General features: G+C 44.6%; 1 protein-coding gene across 4 annotated transcripts in view; it reads left to right on the forward strand.

Moving 5' to 3' along the window:
• Nucleotides 1–13,507, forward strand: part of Slc35d2 (solute carrier family 35 member D2) — a 33,324-nt gene extending 19,817 nt beyond the window's left edge. The window contains exons 7-12 of one of the 4 annotated variants that reach the window (NM_001106098.2): nucleotides 1,506–1,608; nucleotides 2,869–2,961; nucleotides 4,830–4,897; nucleotides 10,745–10,823; nucleotides 11,720–11,802; nucleotides 12,431–13,064. In NM_001106098.2, coding sequence (NP_001099568.2) covers nucleotides 1,506–1,608; nucleotides 2,869–2,961; nucleotides 4,830–4,897; nucleotides 10,745–10,823; nucleotides 11,720–11,802; nucleotides 12,431–12,533 — 529 coding nt within the window. In that variant the 3' untranslated portion in view covers nucleotides 12,534–13,064. The other 3 variants (XM_039095437.2, XM_006253493.5, XM_039095438.2) reach the window with 3 other exon arrangements.
• The last annotated feature ends 289 nt before the right edge of the window (nucleotides 13,508–13,796 follow it).

The following is a 13,796-nucleotide window of genomic DNA, read 5'->3' on the forward strand; positions in this document are numbered from 1 at the left end:
CATGTCTAGGTTTCTAATGTGGATTCTGAGGATTGAATTCAGGACCTTGCGTTTGTGTGACAAACACTTTATCAACAGAACTAACTACCTGTCCGGCCTCCAAAGAAAAACTATAGACAAGTTGAATTTAACACTTCTGTTGCTCAAAGGAATCATTCGCAAATTCAGACTTAGCTCCCTCCAGCAATTCCTGCAGGCAGCATTTATGAACGAGAAGCAAAATTAGGTAGATGGGTTTAGCCAGAACTCGCTGCTTTGGCATCAGGGCTGTTCTGAACTCAAAGGTTCATTGAGAACCAAGAGATATGAGGAGGCTCTGCTCTACCCTTTGTGCCTGACAGCTAGGTTTAGCCTCCCTTTGTAGAACTGGCCCTCTCCTGGACTAACAAAAGGAGCCACATCTACTGCTGAACACAGACAGACAGACAGTTGGCACTCAGATGAGCCTGCGTAATTCAACTCTAAAATAACCTTTCCCTGCCACTGCTTCCTCCTGTGTTTCCTGCTAGGTCCCAGTCTGTCTTTGGCACTGAAAGCTTTGCTAATACAGTTCAGAAATCTCTGTATCCAACTGTTTTGAGTTTCATTCTTGTGTGGATTCCTGTGCAGGGAAAATACTAACACGATTTGTATTCCTTTGTACTTGTCTGTTAAATCATCAGTCCCCAGCCAGCGAGGAGCAGTGTTACCTGCCTGTGGTGTTATGTACTACAAAGGGGGAATTGTCTGAGCTGCAGACCCTCTTGGGTAAATGTCGTAAAATCCCGTCTCAGGGAACCACCAAGTAACCAGCTAGTTAGCTAACTGACTAAATTCGCAAGCTCCAGGTACTCCTCCTAAGAGGGTGTATGGAAGGTTTGCCTTCTGACAATTTATATTATGGGGACGTGTGAGTGGACAAGTCACATCTCGTGACATGGTTGTCTGCCACATCCACGTGTCATTTCTCTTCGATGTTTTTATGCTGGCGCTACTTATTTAGGAGGGAGATTGCGGAGGTGCTCAGAATCCTGGAAGGAAGGGGTCTTAGGAGGCTTACACAGGCACATAGGGTGTGCTTCACCCTTTGACAGACAGGGAACTGTCTGGGCACCAGATGGAGATGTCACTCTCAGGCTGTCCCCTGGGGAATGACCCTGCTTATAATAAGCAGGGCTAGTGGTGTGTGGGCAAATGGTGGTCTCAGGACAGCCACGGCTCACTAATTATTGTGCCAACCTATCAGTTAACCCGCAAAGGGTCTGTAGTTAAAGCTAGACAGTTCAGGTCCCCAGATCTTAAGCTAAGTGTAATTAAATGGAGGTCGCCTGACCAGCTGTCTTGTTCTCATCTGGGAGGAACCAGAGGAGTTAATGACTCACTGCTAGTAGGGGAATAGTTTGCTTCAGAAAAGATGATACTAGCACTGCACACAGATCTGACCAGGCCACAGACAAGCAAGGATGCTCTGAGGCCAGCTGGAGAGTGCCTTTATTAACACCTCCCCTTCCTGTTCTCCCTGCCAGCTCTGACCTCACATTCAACTGGGAAGGCTACGTTTTTGTATTCTTGAATGACATCTTCACCGCAGCAAACGGAGTTTATACCAAACAGAAGATGGACCCGAAGGTAGTGGACCTTCTTCCCTCCTGCAGCATTAGCCTGTGCCGTCTGGCTCCTGGAACGGCATGAAAAATGACAGTGAGCATGTTCAGTGGGCATGCAACTCGATGCGTGCTCTGTGATCTAGAAACTGCTGCTTTCTTCTTAATTATCTTGTCTGTATAAGACCTTCTTGCAAGAGTTTGGTTGAAAAATTAGAGAGGGAGGAAAAGATGTCACTGTTTTAGATGTGAATTCAGAATATATATATATACATATATATTTGCTTTTCAAAACATACATGAATATATATGTACACGTGTATATGTGTATACGTAGAGGTATATTTATATACATTTTGAAAAGCAAATTCATTTTTTTTTAAAAGCAGCATCATTAACGACCATGACAGATTCAGAAGGAAGTGTAGAGGGTCATGATATTAACTCTGAGAGCATTTAGTCTATGCCGTAGGTTTCTAGCTGTAAGCTTCGGTAACTCATAGGCCATTATGCCTTTAAACCTTCATTTCTCCAAGCCTGTTTCCTCACGAGGTGAGGTGGCTGATGGTCATTTGTCATGTCCTCCCGTACTAACCATCTCTTCAGATTGCAAGCTGTTGGGCCTGCCTGTCGTGCTGCCCCAGCCTTCACCCAGCCCCAGCTGTGACCGGAAGCTGTCTGGGGTGAGCCAGCATATGGGTCTTTGTTCTGGGCTCTTTGTGCTTTGTGAGGGAGTTCTCCCTGACTGATGGGTGCTTTTCTGTGAGCTATTTTTAAAATCTGTATGCCCATTTGTTTCTTTGAATGGTGACAGTTTTACAAAAACAGGTTCACCGCCTTCCTGAATACAATATGTCACCTCCTCCTTTTTTTTTTTTTTAGGAGATGTGGGTGGCCACTTTAGTGAAAGCAAACACACGGTAGGCTGCTATTCTTTAATGGATGGAGCAGATGTTTTAAAAGAATTGGTTAACATTTTAAATTTCCATTATCTCATTTCAGATTTGCTACTCTGAATAACGTGCTTACGAGTGGAGTGTCAGGGATGGGTGGTGCCCCAAGCCCTCTATTTTCATCCATTGTACATGTGCTTGTTGGTGTAGAACAAACATTTATTCTGAAGTTACAACACAGTGCAATGGTCCATTTTACAACAGACCTGGGCCAAAAGTCTTACAGGACATTGCCAGCCTTTTACACATTCTAATTATGCATAAATAGAGAAATCGGCCCAGGAGACAACGATACCTTTTAGCAACTGAATGCGATTTTCTTATTCCCACAGGAGTTGGGGAAGTACGGAGTGCTTTTCTACAATGCCTGCTTCATGCTCATCCCAACTGTCATTATTAGCGTCTCTACTGGAGACTTTCAGCAGGTAAATATGGCCCGTGTCATGAACATGGTTAAGGTCGGCGAGGCTGAGCTAGGATGTGCTAGGGTGAGTGTTCAATGCAACGTCAGCTTCATTGTATTTTTTACTCTGTGGGTAAGTCGAGAGTTAGCCCCATTGTTAGTGGAGATATGATTCATTAAATTCTCATATTCTAGGAGAATTTTGCCTCCTGATGTGGTGCCAGACGGATCACCCACTGTTTGCCCTCTCTGACCGCTTCAATTCATACTCTGGAGATTTGGGCGAGCTCTTTGAATTGAGTAATTGCCAGGCACTGAAATTGCAGATGGACTGGAGAACTTTGTAGAATTATTATTAGGAAAAAATATAACTAGAAAAATACATTTAAGATCTACGAGCAGTATCTAGGGCACACCATGTACACCAGTGGTCGGACATTGGCTGGCATGCACAGGACTGAGGGTTTGATCCTCGGTGTCACAAAGGGAGGGGGAATGGAGATATATTTTTTTCCTCTAAAATGATAAAGTACAAAAGCTAAAATGTTCAAAATGCAACTCATTTGGGCTGCAGAGATGTTTACCTGTTGCCAAGCTTGACGACCTAAGTTCTAGCCCCAGGACCCATGTTACATATGGAGAGAGCCGACTCGGGCAAATTGTCTTCAGAATGCCATGCGTGTGCTGTGCCTAAGCCACATACCCATACCATGCACACACATATACATGTAATAGAAGAACCTAAAGATAAAATATGAGTACACCCTTAAAGTACTGGATGACAAGAGATGACCAGAGATGTAAGGTGTACACTGTAATTAGTAATGAAAAGGAGAGAGGCCCTACCAGGAAAAAGTGATCTGTTTTCACCCCATAACTGTTCAAACTGTTCACTGAATTATTCCAAGGTCTTTTAGCTGGTTGCTTGGGGCCTTGACTGAGTCCATTTTAGATTATGAACTAAAGAAAGGAGTTTGTGTACATCTGTGTAAAGTTCGAGTTGAAAGCAGATAGATGACATGGAGTGAACTCTTCACTCTCTGTCACTGGAGGGAGTATGGATGGGATGATGGGGAGAGATGGAAAGGCCAAAGTTTTTGGTGACTCACTACTCAGGGAAGTCAGTCCTACACTTCAGACTTACATAGTCAGTGGATTATTAACTGTGCTTTTATTCTGCCTCTGGGAAATGAAATCAGAGAAAATGGCCCTTCTGTTAACAAACCTCAGGTCCTTGGGATACTCATTTGACTCTCCCTACAGTAGGTTCAAAATACATGTAGTGGGTTGCAACTGAGGGAGAGGGGTTTTATAAAATTGATTTTCTTTTCAGATTGAAAACCTCCCCGGAGTACAAAAGATTCATAATACAGCATGCTTTGTAGATTCTGTTTCTTAAAATGTTTAAGATTCATTCTTAAAGATAGAAAACTAACATTGATTAAAGTGTGGGCTGGTGAAGAAATATTACTAAATAACCCTTCCTGGGTTTATGGTGTCCAGAGTAAATAATTTTTATTTATTGCTTATATAAATACTTCTAGCTCTTGGTTTTTAATTTATTACGATTTATTTAGTTTTTTAATTATTTGCGTGTGTGTGTGTGTGTGTATGTGTAAGGGTGCACTCTGACATGTGCACATAGGGAATCAGAAGTACTCTATAAGTAACAATAAAATCTTTTTATGATGGAAACTTTCAAATAAAGGTTTGAAAAGTAGTATAATAATCGCTTATGTAAATAATTATTGATATTTAATGCATGTCTCTTTGATAGAAGTGTATAATTATTGTTAATACATCAATGGCACAAAAGGTGGTAGGTTGTGCCAACTGGATTTAAATGGAACTGTCACTCACTGCACGATGGGTCTTTTCTTGTCATCACAGGCCACTGAATTCAGCCACTGGAAGAATGTTTTGTTTATCGTACAGTTTCTTCTTTCCTGTCTTTTGGGGTAAGAGACTGTATATAAGCGGAGAAGTTGGTTGATGGTATTTCTTGACAAGTCAGATCTAATTTGTCTGTCATCTGTTTGTCCTGCCAGAATCCTCTTTCCTGTGTTTCTCCTGACTTTCTCTAGACAGGGCCCCCAACCCCTACACTCCCAACGTAACCTGCCAGCTCTGCATTTGCAGGTTTTGTCTGTGCTGGAAGCACAGACAGAGAGAGTGCTGGGTCCCCTGGAACTGGAGTTACAGGTAGTACAAGTCATCATGTGGGTGGTGAGGACCCAATCCAGGTCCTCTGCAAGAGCAGTGGGCGCTCTTAACACTTGGAGCTGTCTCTCTAGTCTCATTACCTCTTTCTTTAGCTTTATTGGATTTAATAGTTATTCTGGTGATGGTGTTCTTAATTTAATTTATTATTATTACTCTGTCTCTCTGTGTCTGTCTATCTGTCTCTCCCCCCCTCCGTGCGTGTGTGTCTGTCTGTCTGTCTACCCATGTGTGGAAGTTCGATCTTGGATTTGACACTCAACTAGCTCAGGGTTTGTGGATAAGCTGCTTAGCCTCTCTGAGCCTCATGAGTTCAAGAATCAGATTCATAGGGTTGGGGATTTAGCTCAGTAGTAGAGCACTTGCCTAGCAAGCACAAGGTCCTGGGTTCGGTCCCCAGCTCCAAAAAAAAAAGAAAAAAAAAAAAAGAATCAGATTCATGAGGCCAGGATATGCATACTGGAGGATTTAATCCCAAAGTGGACTTGGGACGTAATAAACATGTAGAAAGGGGACAGAAAGGAATGCCACGCCGTGCACTGCAGACCATGCCTGCAGTCCCATCACCCAAGAGGTTGAGGCAGGAGATTCCTAAAGTTTACAGCCAGACTGAGTTAGAAGGAAGAGGAGGAAGAAACAAAAAGAGAAAAAGAAATGCTCTCGTGGTTGCTGATATCTCCTTCTTGGTTTTGTTTTGGCATTTGGAGAGAGGGTCTCATGCATCCCAGGCTTGAGTTCCAGTTGTCCTGACTCCCATCTCCCACGTGCTGGGCCCACAGGTTCACGCTGCCACGCTGAGCGGATGCTACCTGCCTCTCCTCTTGAGCTCTGTTGAGCTCTGCTGTCTGCTTTCTTTTCACAGCCTTGTCAGTAGTTTTTCTTCTCTACGGGCTTTGCCTTCTGTTATTAAGTTTCAATTCCAAAGCCATGTTAGAAAGAAAACTCCAGCTTTGGCATGGTGGACTTCTCAACGTTCTGCTCCCTTGAGGGTTGTGACACAACACAACCAGCTGGTTTGCTTCCCCACAGCCTTAGAAGTCACTGTTAGGGACAACTGGCCACCAGCTTGAGTTGCCCACTCAGCAGGCAGCTCAAGGTTAATGTCAGGTGCTTCCCAAGGCAGGACCCAGACAGCCAGCTGAAGCCGGCTTTCTTAATGTCACCACTTGTAAGTTTGTATCAACCTTTTCCCCCCCTCAACCACTAGACCCTTATTGAATTTGTCGAAATCATAATCTTAAAATACTCTCTTTAAATTTTTTCTTTACAATTTTTCTTTCTTTTTTTTTTTTTTTTTTTGGAGCTGGGGACCGAACCCAGGGCCTTGCGCTTGCTAGGCAAGTGCTCTACCACTGAGCTAAATCCCCAACCCCACAATTTTTCTTAACATTTATTCCTGTGTGTATGTGTGTGTGTGCACGCACACACATATGTGCATGCCGCCTTAGTGTGCATGTGGCATTTGTTCTCTTCTTCTACCATAATGATCCCAGGTATTGAACGCAGGTCGTCAGGCTTGGAGGCAAGGGCCTTTATCTGCTGAGCTGCCTTACTGGATTTTACTTTCAGTTTTAATAAGCTTATTACAAAACCAATACTATGTTGAAAGGGCAGGTGTTTAATTTCCTTTTGAGATATGGTGAGGTTAGACTAATCTTCTGGAATCCTAAATGTGTGATTAAGGGTTTGCAAACAGGTCGTGGGGACCGAGCGCTTCAGGAAGATGGGATAGACAGCGGACGCATGCAAAGTAAAATGCAGACTGAGCTGCAGGCTGGCAGCCTCGACTTGAAAAAGGCCGCCATGCTAAGAGAGCTCAGGTTCTAGTTCATTCCTTTAGCAGCTGGCACCAGGTTCCTGTTGTTTAAGCCGATTATCCTAATCTGTTTCTAACCTGACCCAGAACCTTTGATCTCTCCGAGGAAGCAATGTTCTCCTTATTAGAAACACGAAGGTATCTGACTTCCTTACTTAGGGTATCAAGAGTTGTTTTGCTCCCCCACCTCTCTCTCTCTCTCTCTCTCTCTCTCTCTCTCTCTCTCTCTCTCTCTCTCTCTTTCGTGTGTGTGTGTGTGTGTGTGTGTGTGTGTGTGTGTGTGTGTGTAGCTTAAATGTTTGAAGGTCCAGAAACAACCTTGTTTTTAGACACAGGGTAGTTGTGACCCGGAAGTTGCCAACTCAGGTTGGCTGGGCATCCAGCATCCAACCCTAGGGATGCACCCGCCTCCCAGAGGTGAGATTATAAGTACACTACCATGCCCAACTCCTCCTTCCCTCCCCGCTACATGAACTGCAAAGATTGAACTCAGGTCCTCGAGCACTGTACCAATTGTATCTCCAGGACTTCCAGAGCATTGGCTAAAATCAGGTTCTTGAGACCCCCTTCCTTGGGGCCAAGCCATTTGCTAGAGCATCTTGCAAAACTTGCAGACAAATACTAGACACCCTGAGGTTTGTTATAAAGGATAGTTATAAGGATGCAGATGAGCAGCCAGAGGAAAAAATTCAGAGAGTCTTGCGGGGGTGGGGGGATGAACAGTGGAGGTGGGGGGCATTGCTCACCCAGTGAACAGCAAGTTCATTCTCGTTTCCCTTTTTGTAAACCGGGTGGTGCTCAGTTGTCATGGCATAGATGTGATTGATGTGTGGACTGTGGTGGTGGAAATGCAATTGGACAGACAAGAGTGTGGTCTGTTGATAAACAGTGGGGAAGCCTGGAAAACCTTTCTGTTTAGATGCTTCCTGGTCTCTCTCTCTCTCTCTCTCTCTCTCTCTCTCTCTCTCTCTCTCTCTCTCTGTAGCTTACTTTCCTCAAGATGTTTCTGTCTCTCAGAAACAGGGCTCTTATGATCGTTTACAAGATAAGTCGGAGAGTTTCTTTATGGCCAGCTCCAAGTCAGTAGGGAGAGAAAGATGAAGAGATATACTGCCAAGGAGGAGATTCTGGTTCCTGTGACCTTACCTGTGTCTGTGACTCTGAGCTTGGAATCAGAGGCGACACACGCGTGGTACCGATATTGGCTACTTTTATCCTCGCTGTGACAAAGCCACTTAGGAATTCACTTTTGCTCACGGAGAGTACAGTCCACTTGGCAGGGAAGGTGACAGAAGAAAGGCAGCCGACACTTTGCATCTGTAGTGAAGCAGAGGGTGATGCCCACCTCATTGCTCCTTTTTATTCAGTCTGAGACCAAAGCCCGTGAGATTGCGCTGCCCGTGTTCGTGTGGGTCTTCCCTCTTCATTCAAAAATTTCTGGAGCCTCCCTACCAGCCATGGCCAGTAGTGTTTTTCCATGATGATCCTAAGTTTAGTCATGTTGACAAGACTGACTGCCACCGTACCATTACATTCAATGGCAGATGTGTAAATTGGTTTTTGTTGTCTAAAGGTGGGTACTGCACTCCTGTATGTGCTGGCATGTGTTGGATGGAACTCAAAAGTAAGTAAATAAATAAATGCAGAGACCAAGTGGTGGCATTTCCCATGTGTGGGGAATAGTTTTTATGTCAACTCAACACAAGCTAAAGTTATCTGAACGGAGGGTATCTCAACTGAGGAAATGCTTACGTAAGATCCAGCTGTAGGGCATTTTCTTAATTAGTGATTGATGTGGGAGGGCCCAGCCTATTATGGGCAGGGCCGTTCCAGGGCTGGTGTCTTGAGTTATATAAGAAAGCAGACTGAGCAAGCCATGGGGAGCAAGCCAGTAAGCAGCACCCCTCCATGGCTTCTGCATCAGCTCCTGCCTCCAGGTTCCTGCCCTGTTCAGGTTCTTGTCCTGACTTCCTTCCATGATGAAGAAGTGAGTGCTGTGGAGGTGTAAACTGAATAAATCTTTCCTTCCCCAGTTTCTTTGGTCATGGTGTTTCATCACAGAAATAGTAACCCTACGTAAGACTCCATGGAATTAATGGAGGCTCTTTTAGATCAATGTCTTGGTCTTATCTGATACCCTTTATAAGTAATTATAAATGTTTCTTTCAAAATAACTTGTATGTGTGTGTGTGTGTGTGTGTGTGTGTGTCCATGTGTGTAGAGTATGCACATGTGTGTATATCATGTATCTCACCTGTCAATCTCCACCTTGCTTTTTGACATACGGTCTCCCATTGAACCAAGAGCTCTCTGATTTGGCTAGACTGAGTGGCTGGCAAACCCAAAGACCCTAAGTTATCTTTCCATCTCCTAGTCCTGGGACTAGGAGTGCACCATCCAACCTGGCTTTTTTTTTTTTTTTTAAAACGTGTGTGCTTGAGATCTAAAATCTAGTCCTCATCCTTGCCTAGCAAGCACATTACAATTTTTATTTTATCCCTCTCTGAGGACATCTAGTGGGCATATTGAGAAGTGCAGCCTCTCTATCTATGCTGTGTTACAGGACTGGGGCTCATTCCTAGCAACTCGTTTGTTACCCAGGATCCCCATACTCCTGGCAGATGGTACTGAGATCTTGGGGTCCTAGTTACTGAATCTGCAGGCAGGCCAAAGTGTTTTACAGCATGGCCTGACTAGAACATGGGGTTGGTACTTTTTCAGGAGAAATAAAGAATATCCATGCCTGTCCTTGTGGAAGTCTGAGCTTAAGTTTGGAAGCCACAGGATATAGCCTAGCTTGTGGTTTCCTGGGCTCCACAGATGTATTCTGGGTACTCTGAGCTCCTCCCAGTTAGGTAGTGTGGGTCATCTCCTCAGATCACCAAGGTCAGGCAGAGCTGCACTTGGTGACAGGCCGAGTTTTAAAAGCTCATTAATTTTATGCCTGGATAATATTATTAATTGAGTTCATAAAAATGATAACAATTGAAGGCACGCATGCATACACATTATATATGTGGAGTGTGGGTGGTCTCATGTGACCCGGGCTGGCCTTGATGTAACCAAGGCTACCCTTTAACTCTCGAGCCTCCCTCCTGCCTCCCGTATTAAGATGTTGATGGGCGTACAGCACCACGTGGGGTCCTAGAAACAGACTTTTCTGAAGTGCCCAATACTTCAGCATCTAGATACTAGGACCACATTCACAAATCTAGTAACATTTCTGTAAAAACAAGGGCATTTGGCAGGCATAGAGTCGAGTGCATGTCTTTAATCTAAGACCTTGAAAGCACAGGCAAGTATTTCTCTCTGAAGTGGAGGCCAGCCTAGGCTACATAGAGAAATCCACCTTCAAACAAATCTGAAAACAAGCAGATCTCAAAGTAAAACAAATAAATGTAGTGCGTTACCAAAAACAAAGACAGAAGACTCCCCAACAAAACGGAAGCCTCGTGAAGATAGAAAGTGGATAACTGGAGAGGGGGCCAGCGGGAACCGGATGTGACCAAATCACACTATATACCTGTATGAAGATGTGGAGTTAATACCTGTTGATAAAAATCCTTTTCCTCCCCTCACTTTGTGGACACACCATATAAACGCAGGAGGTTTGGCTTTTGCACAACTGAACCCTTTTTGTTTTGTTTTGTTTTGTTTTGTTTTGTTTTCCTTGTAAAAAGCTCAATGACGAATGTCTACATCCGGGTTTTAGAACCTTCATGACAGCCAGAGCAGGCTGGCGCTTACGCTGTCTGTCTCCTGCCCTCAGGTTTCTGCTGATGTATTCCACAGCTCTTTGCAGTTATTACAACTCAGCTCTGACCACGGCGGTGGTTGGAGCGATCAAGGTAAGTGATGGAGCCTTGCGCTAAACACTTGGGTGGGAACCGGATGGAAACCAGGTGCGGAAAGCTGCTTTTTGCTGCGGACAGAGATGCAGTGAGTGTGGAGGCTTGTGACTCTAGAGGGCGCTGTGTGATCCCTGCTGCTGATCGAGCGTAGAGGGGGGTTGCTAACCCCCCCAAAAAAGGTGATTATTACTTTAAAATTGGAGGCAGGTGAGGGCATAATTTGGTGGAAAACAAGTTAACAACCGGAAAGAAAAATAATCCAAATATCTGTGATCACTTCGTTATCTGGGATTTGTTTTGCTGGGAGAACCTGCCCACTAGGAAGACGAATCCTTCTGAAAGGAATGTTTTTAGTATTTATACTCTATGATAAAGCAGTGAGCTTGGAGTGGTAGATTGGTGCAAAGGGGTTTGTGTACGGCTGGGTGCATTTGAGGACACGACTCTCGAACTGGGAGTGGTGGTGGCCTGAATTCTAGTCCCCATTTTTTTTTTCCCCTCTTCACATAAGTTCCTAAAGTGAATGGGCAAACCTTACCCGCTCCACCCACCGGCTTCCTCAAATGACTTGCACAGAGTTCTACTTAGAACTTAGCTACCTGCCCTGTTCAGGTTGGGGGTGATAGGGTTAAAATTTCCTGTGCAGTGGTGGTATAAAGACCGGAGCAGCTAGAAAGCAAATTACAGCTGTACTCTCCCACCTCTGGCCTGGAATCCGGGGAAGGTGAACAGTGCAGTTTTCAGTTACTACATTTTAGTTGACTTTATTTATAAAGCCATATGTCATTAGGAATTTCGTGCAAGCGTCTATGCAACGTCTGGCTTCAGTTGTCACGTGTCTGCGGTTCCCCCGAAGTTCCTTACTCTCAATGATGAGCCCCCTCTCTTTGCAGAACGTATCGGTTGCCTACATTGGGATGTTGGTTGGTGGAGACTACATTTTCTCCCTCTTAAACTTTATAGGGTTAAATATTTGGTAAGTGAGACTTTTAAATGAACTCACAGTAAATAAGGGATTTAACACGATTACTAGGTATATAATAAGCAACAAAAAGCAAGGAGAAATGGTCGTACTATTTGCCATGCTCGGGGTGCAACCAGGGCCGTGTGCGGGCCAGGCAAGTGCTTTGCCACCGAACTGCGTCCCCTGCTCCCGGCCTGTTGAGTTTGTAGCCCTCATTTTCCATGTGATCTCTGGGGACATGTGTCATAAAGGATCTCAGGGCTAAGGTCTAAATTCAGTTCACACATCTTCCTCCTGCCCTGTGGGTCTCATTGCCTGAGGCCTTTTGAAGGGCTGTGTCCTGAGGATGCTGTTGGCACTTGGATGCTTTTGAACACATTTTTGGGTTCTAGGCACGGGTGTTCTTTGTAGAATCATTACGTGTTCCGTTATCCGGTAAAAACTGAGTACTCGCTCTCTTTTCCTGTCTTCCAAACATTAGCAGAGAAGAAATTTCTCAATCTCACCAACCCGTGAGGAAAAAAAAAAAAAAACCCCAGAGATCTTAACAGTTGTGTTCAAATCGAGCTGACTACAATTACATTATATTATATTAACAGTGCTCATGGGATCCCCCCACCCCCTTTTCTTCCCTCTCCAGCATGGCAGGTGGTTTAAGATACTCCTTTTTAACACTAAGCAGCCAGTCGAAACCTAAACAACCTGTGGATGAAGAAAGCCTCCCTCTGGATCTGAAGAGCTAGACTGCAGACAGAGCTGCAGGCCTAGGCTGGAAAGAGCAGCCCCAGCAGGAGTGGGCAGCCCAGAGGTCCCACCCATGGGGCAGTCACCTGTTTGGTCAGAGCACAAAAAGGAATGTCTGGGAAATACAAAGAAAGCTACCTCATACTGCATAATGAGCCACAAGGAACCCATAACTCCTGGTACAGAACCTTCCTATCTAAGCGAATTTGCTCAAAGTCAGCCATGGGGCCCTCACTGTGTGCTGAGGAAGATATTTCCAAGGTGACTTTGCTTATCAGCACCATGGCCTTAATTTTAAAGGTCCCAGCCAAGGAAAAGGAGGGAAAACTTTTTGCTGTTGAAACATGTCTTTGTAAGAGTTGGTCAGTTTTGATTTATGCTATGTTGGTATTTTTTTTTTCCCAAGTCATCACAGTGAAATAAAGTCATTTCTATATGTGCCACACAGTATGATATTGCACAGAAAGTCAGTTGTTTGGTGTTTAAGGATATTTCTGGGGATGAAGTGGGGAGAGTGCTTGCTGTACTCAGGAGGCAGTAATTTTGTTCTCTTGCACTCACATAAAAAGCCAGGCATGGAGCAACAGATACAGACATATCCTGAGACTGGCCAGCCAGTCTTAAATGGTGAGCATCAGGTTTAGTGAGAGACACTGTCTCACAAAATAGGGTGGAGAGTGACTGAGGAAGACACCCATCGTTAGCCTCTGGCCTCCACACACACGTGTACACACATGTGCTCACACATGCCCATACATACATACATACATACATACATACATACATATGTGCATGCACATTACTCCACCTCGAAGGAACAACAAGATGAGGTTTCAAAGCCTTCACCCATTTCAGGTTTGCTCTCTGAGCTTCCTGTTTGTGGTTTGACGAGCTCAGGGCTGTTCCTGCCACGATTGCTGCCACACTGACCTCTCTGGAACTGTAGGCCCAAATAAACTCTACTGTAAGTTGACTTGGTCGTGATTTTCGTTTCTTGTTTTTTGTTTGTCACAACAACAGAGAAGTAACTAATACACGTGGCTCTTCCTGTCTTGTTCTGCCCAGCTTCCTCCAGGTTTGCTCAAGGGATTTTGAAGGTTAGATGCGTGTGACAAGTACTTACAGAGTTCACTCCCCAGCCCTGCCAGCAAACAGATGGGTTTGTAGAAGTAGAGCCAGCTGTAGTAGCAACTGAAGGAATAGGTTTCCAAGTACAAGTGTGTGTGTGTGTGTGTGTGTGTGTGTGTGTGTGTGTGTGTGTG

Source organism: Rattus norvegicus, chromosome 17, assembly GCF_036323735.1.
Source record: "Rattus norvegicus strain BN/NHsdMcwi chromosome 17, GRCr8, whole genome shotgun sequence".
NCBI lineage: Eukaryota > Metazoa > Chordata > Mammalia > Rodentia > Muridae > Rattus > Rattus norvegicus.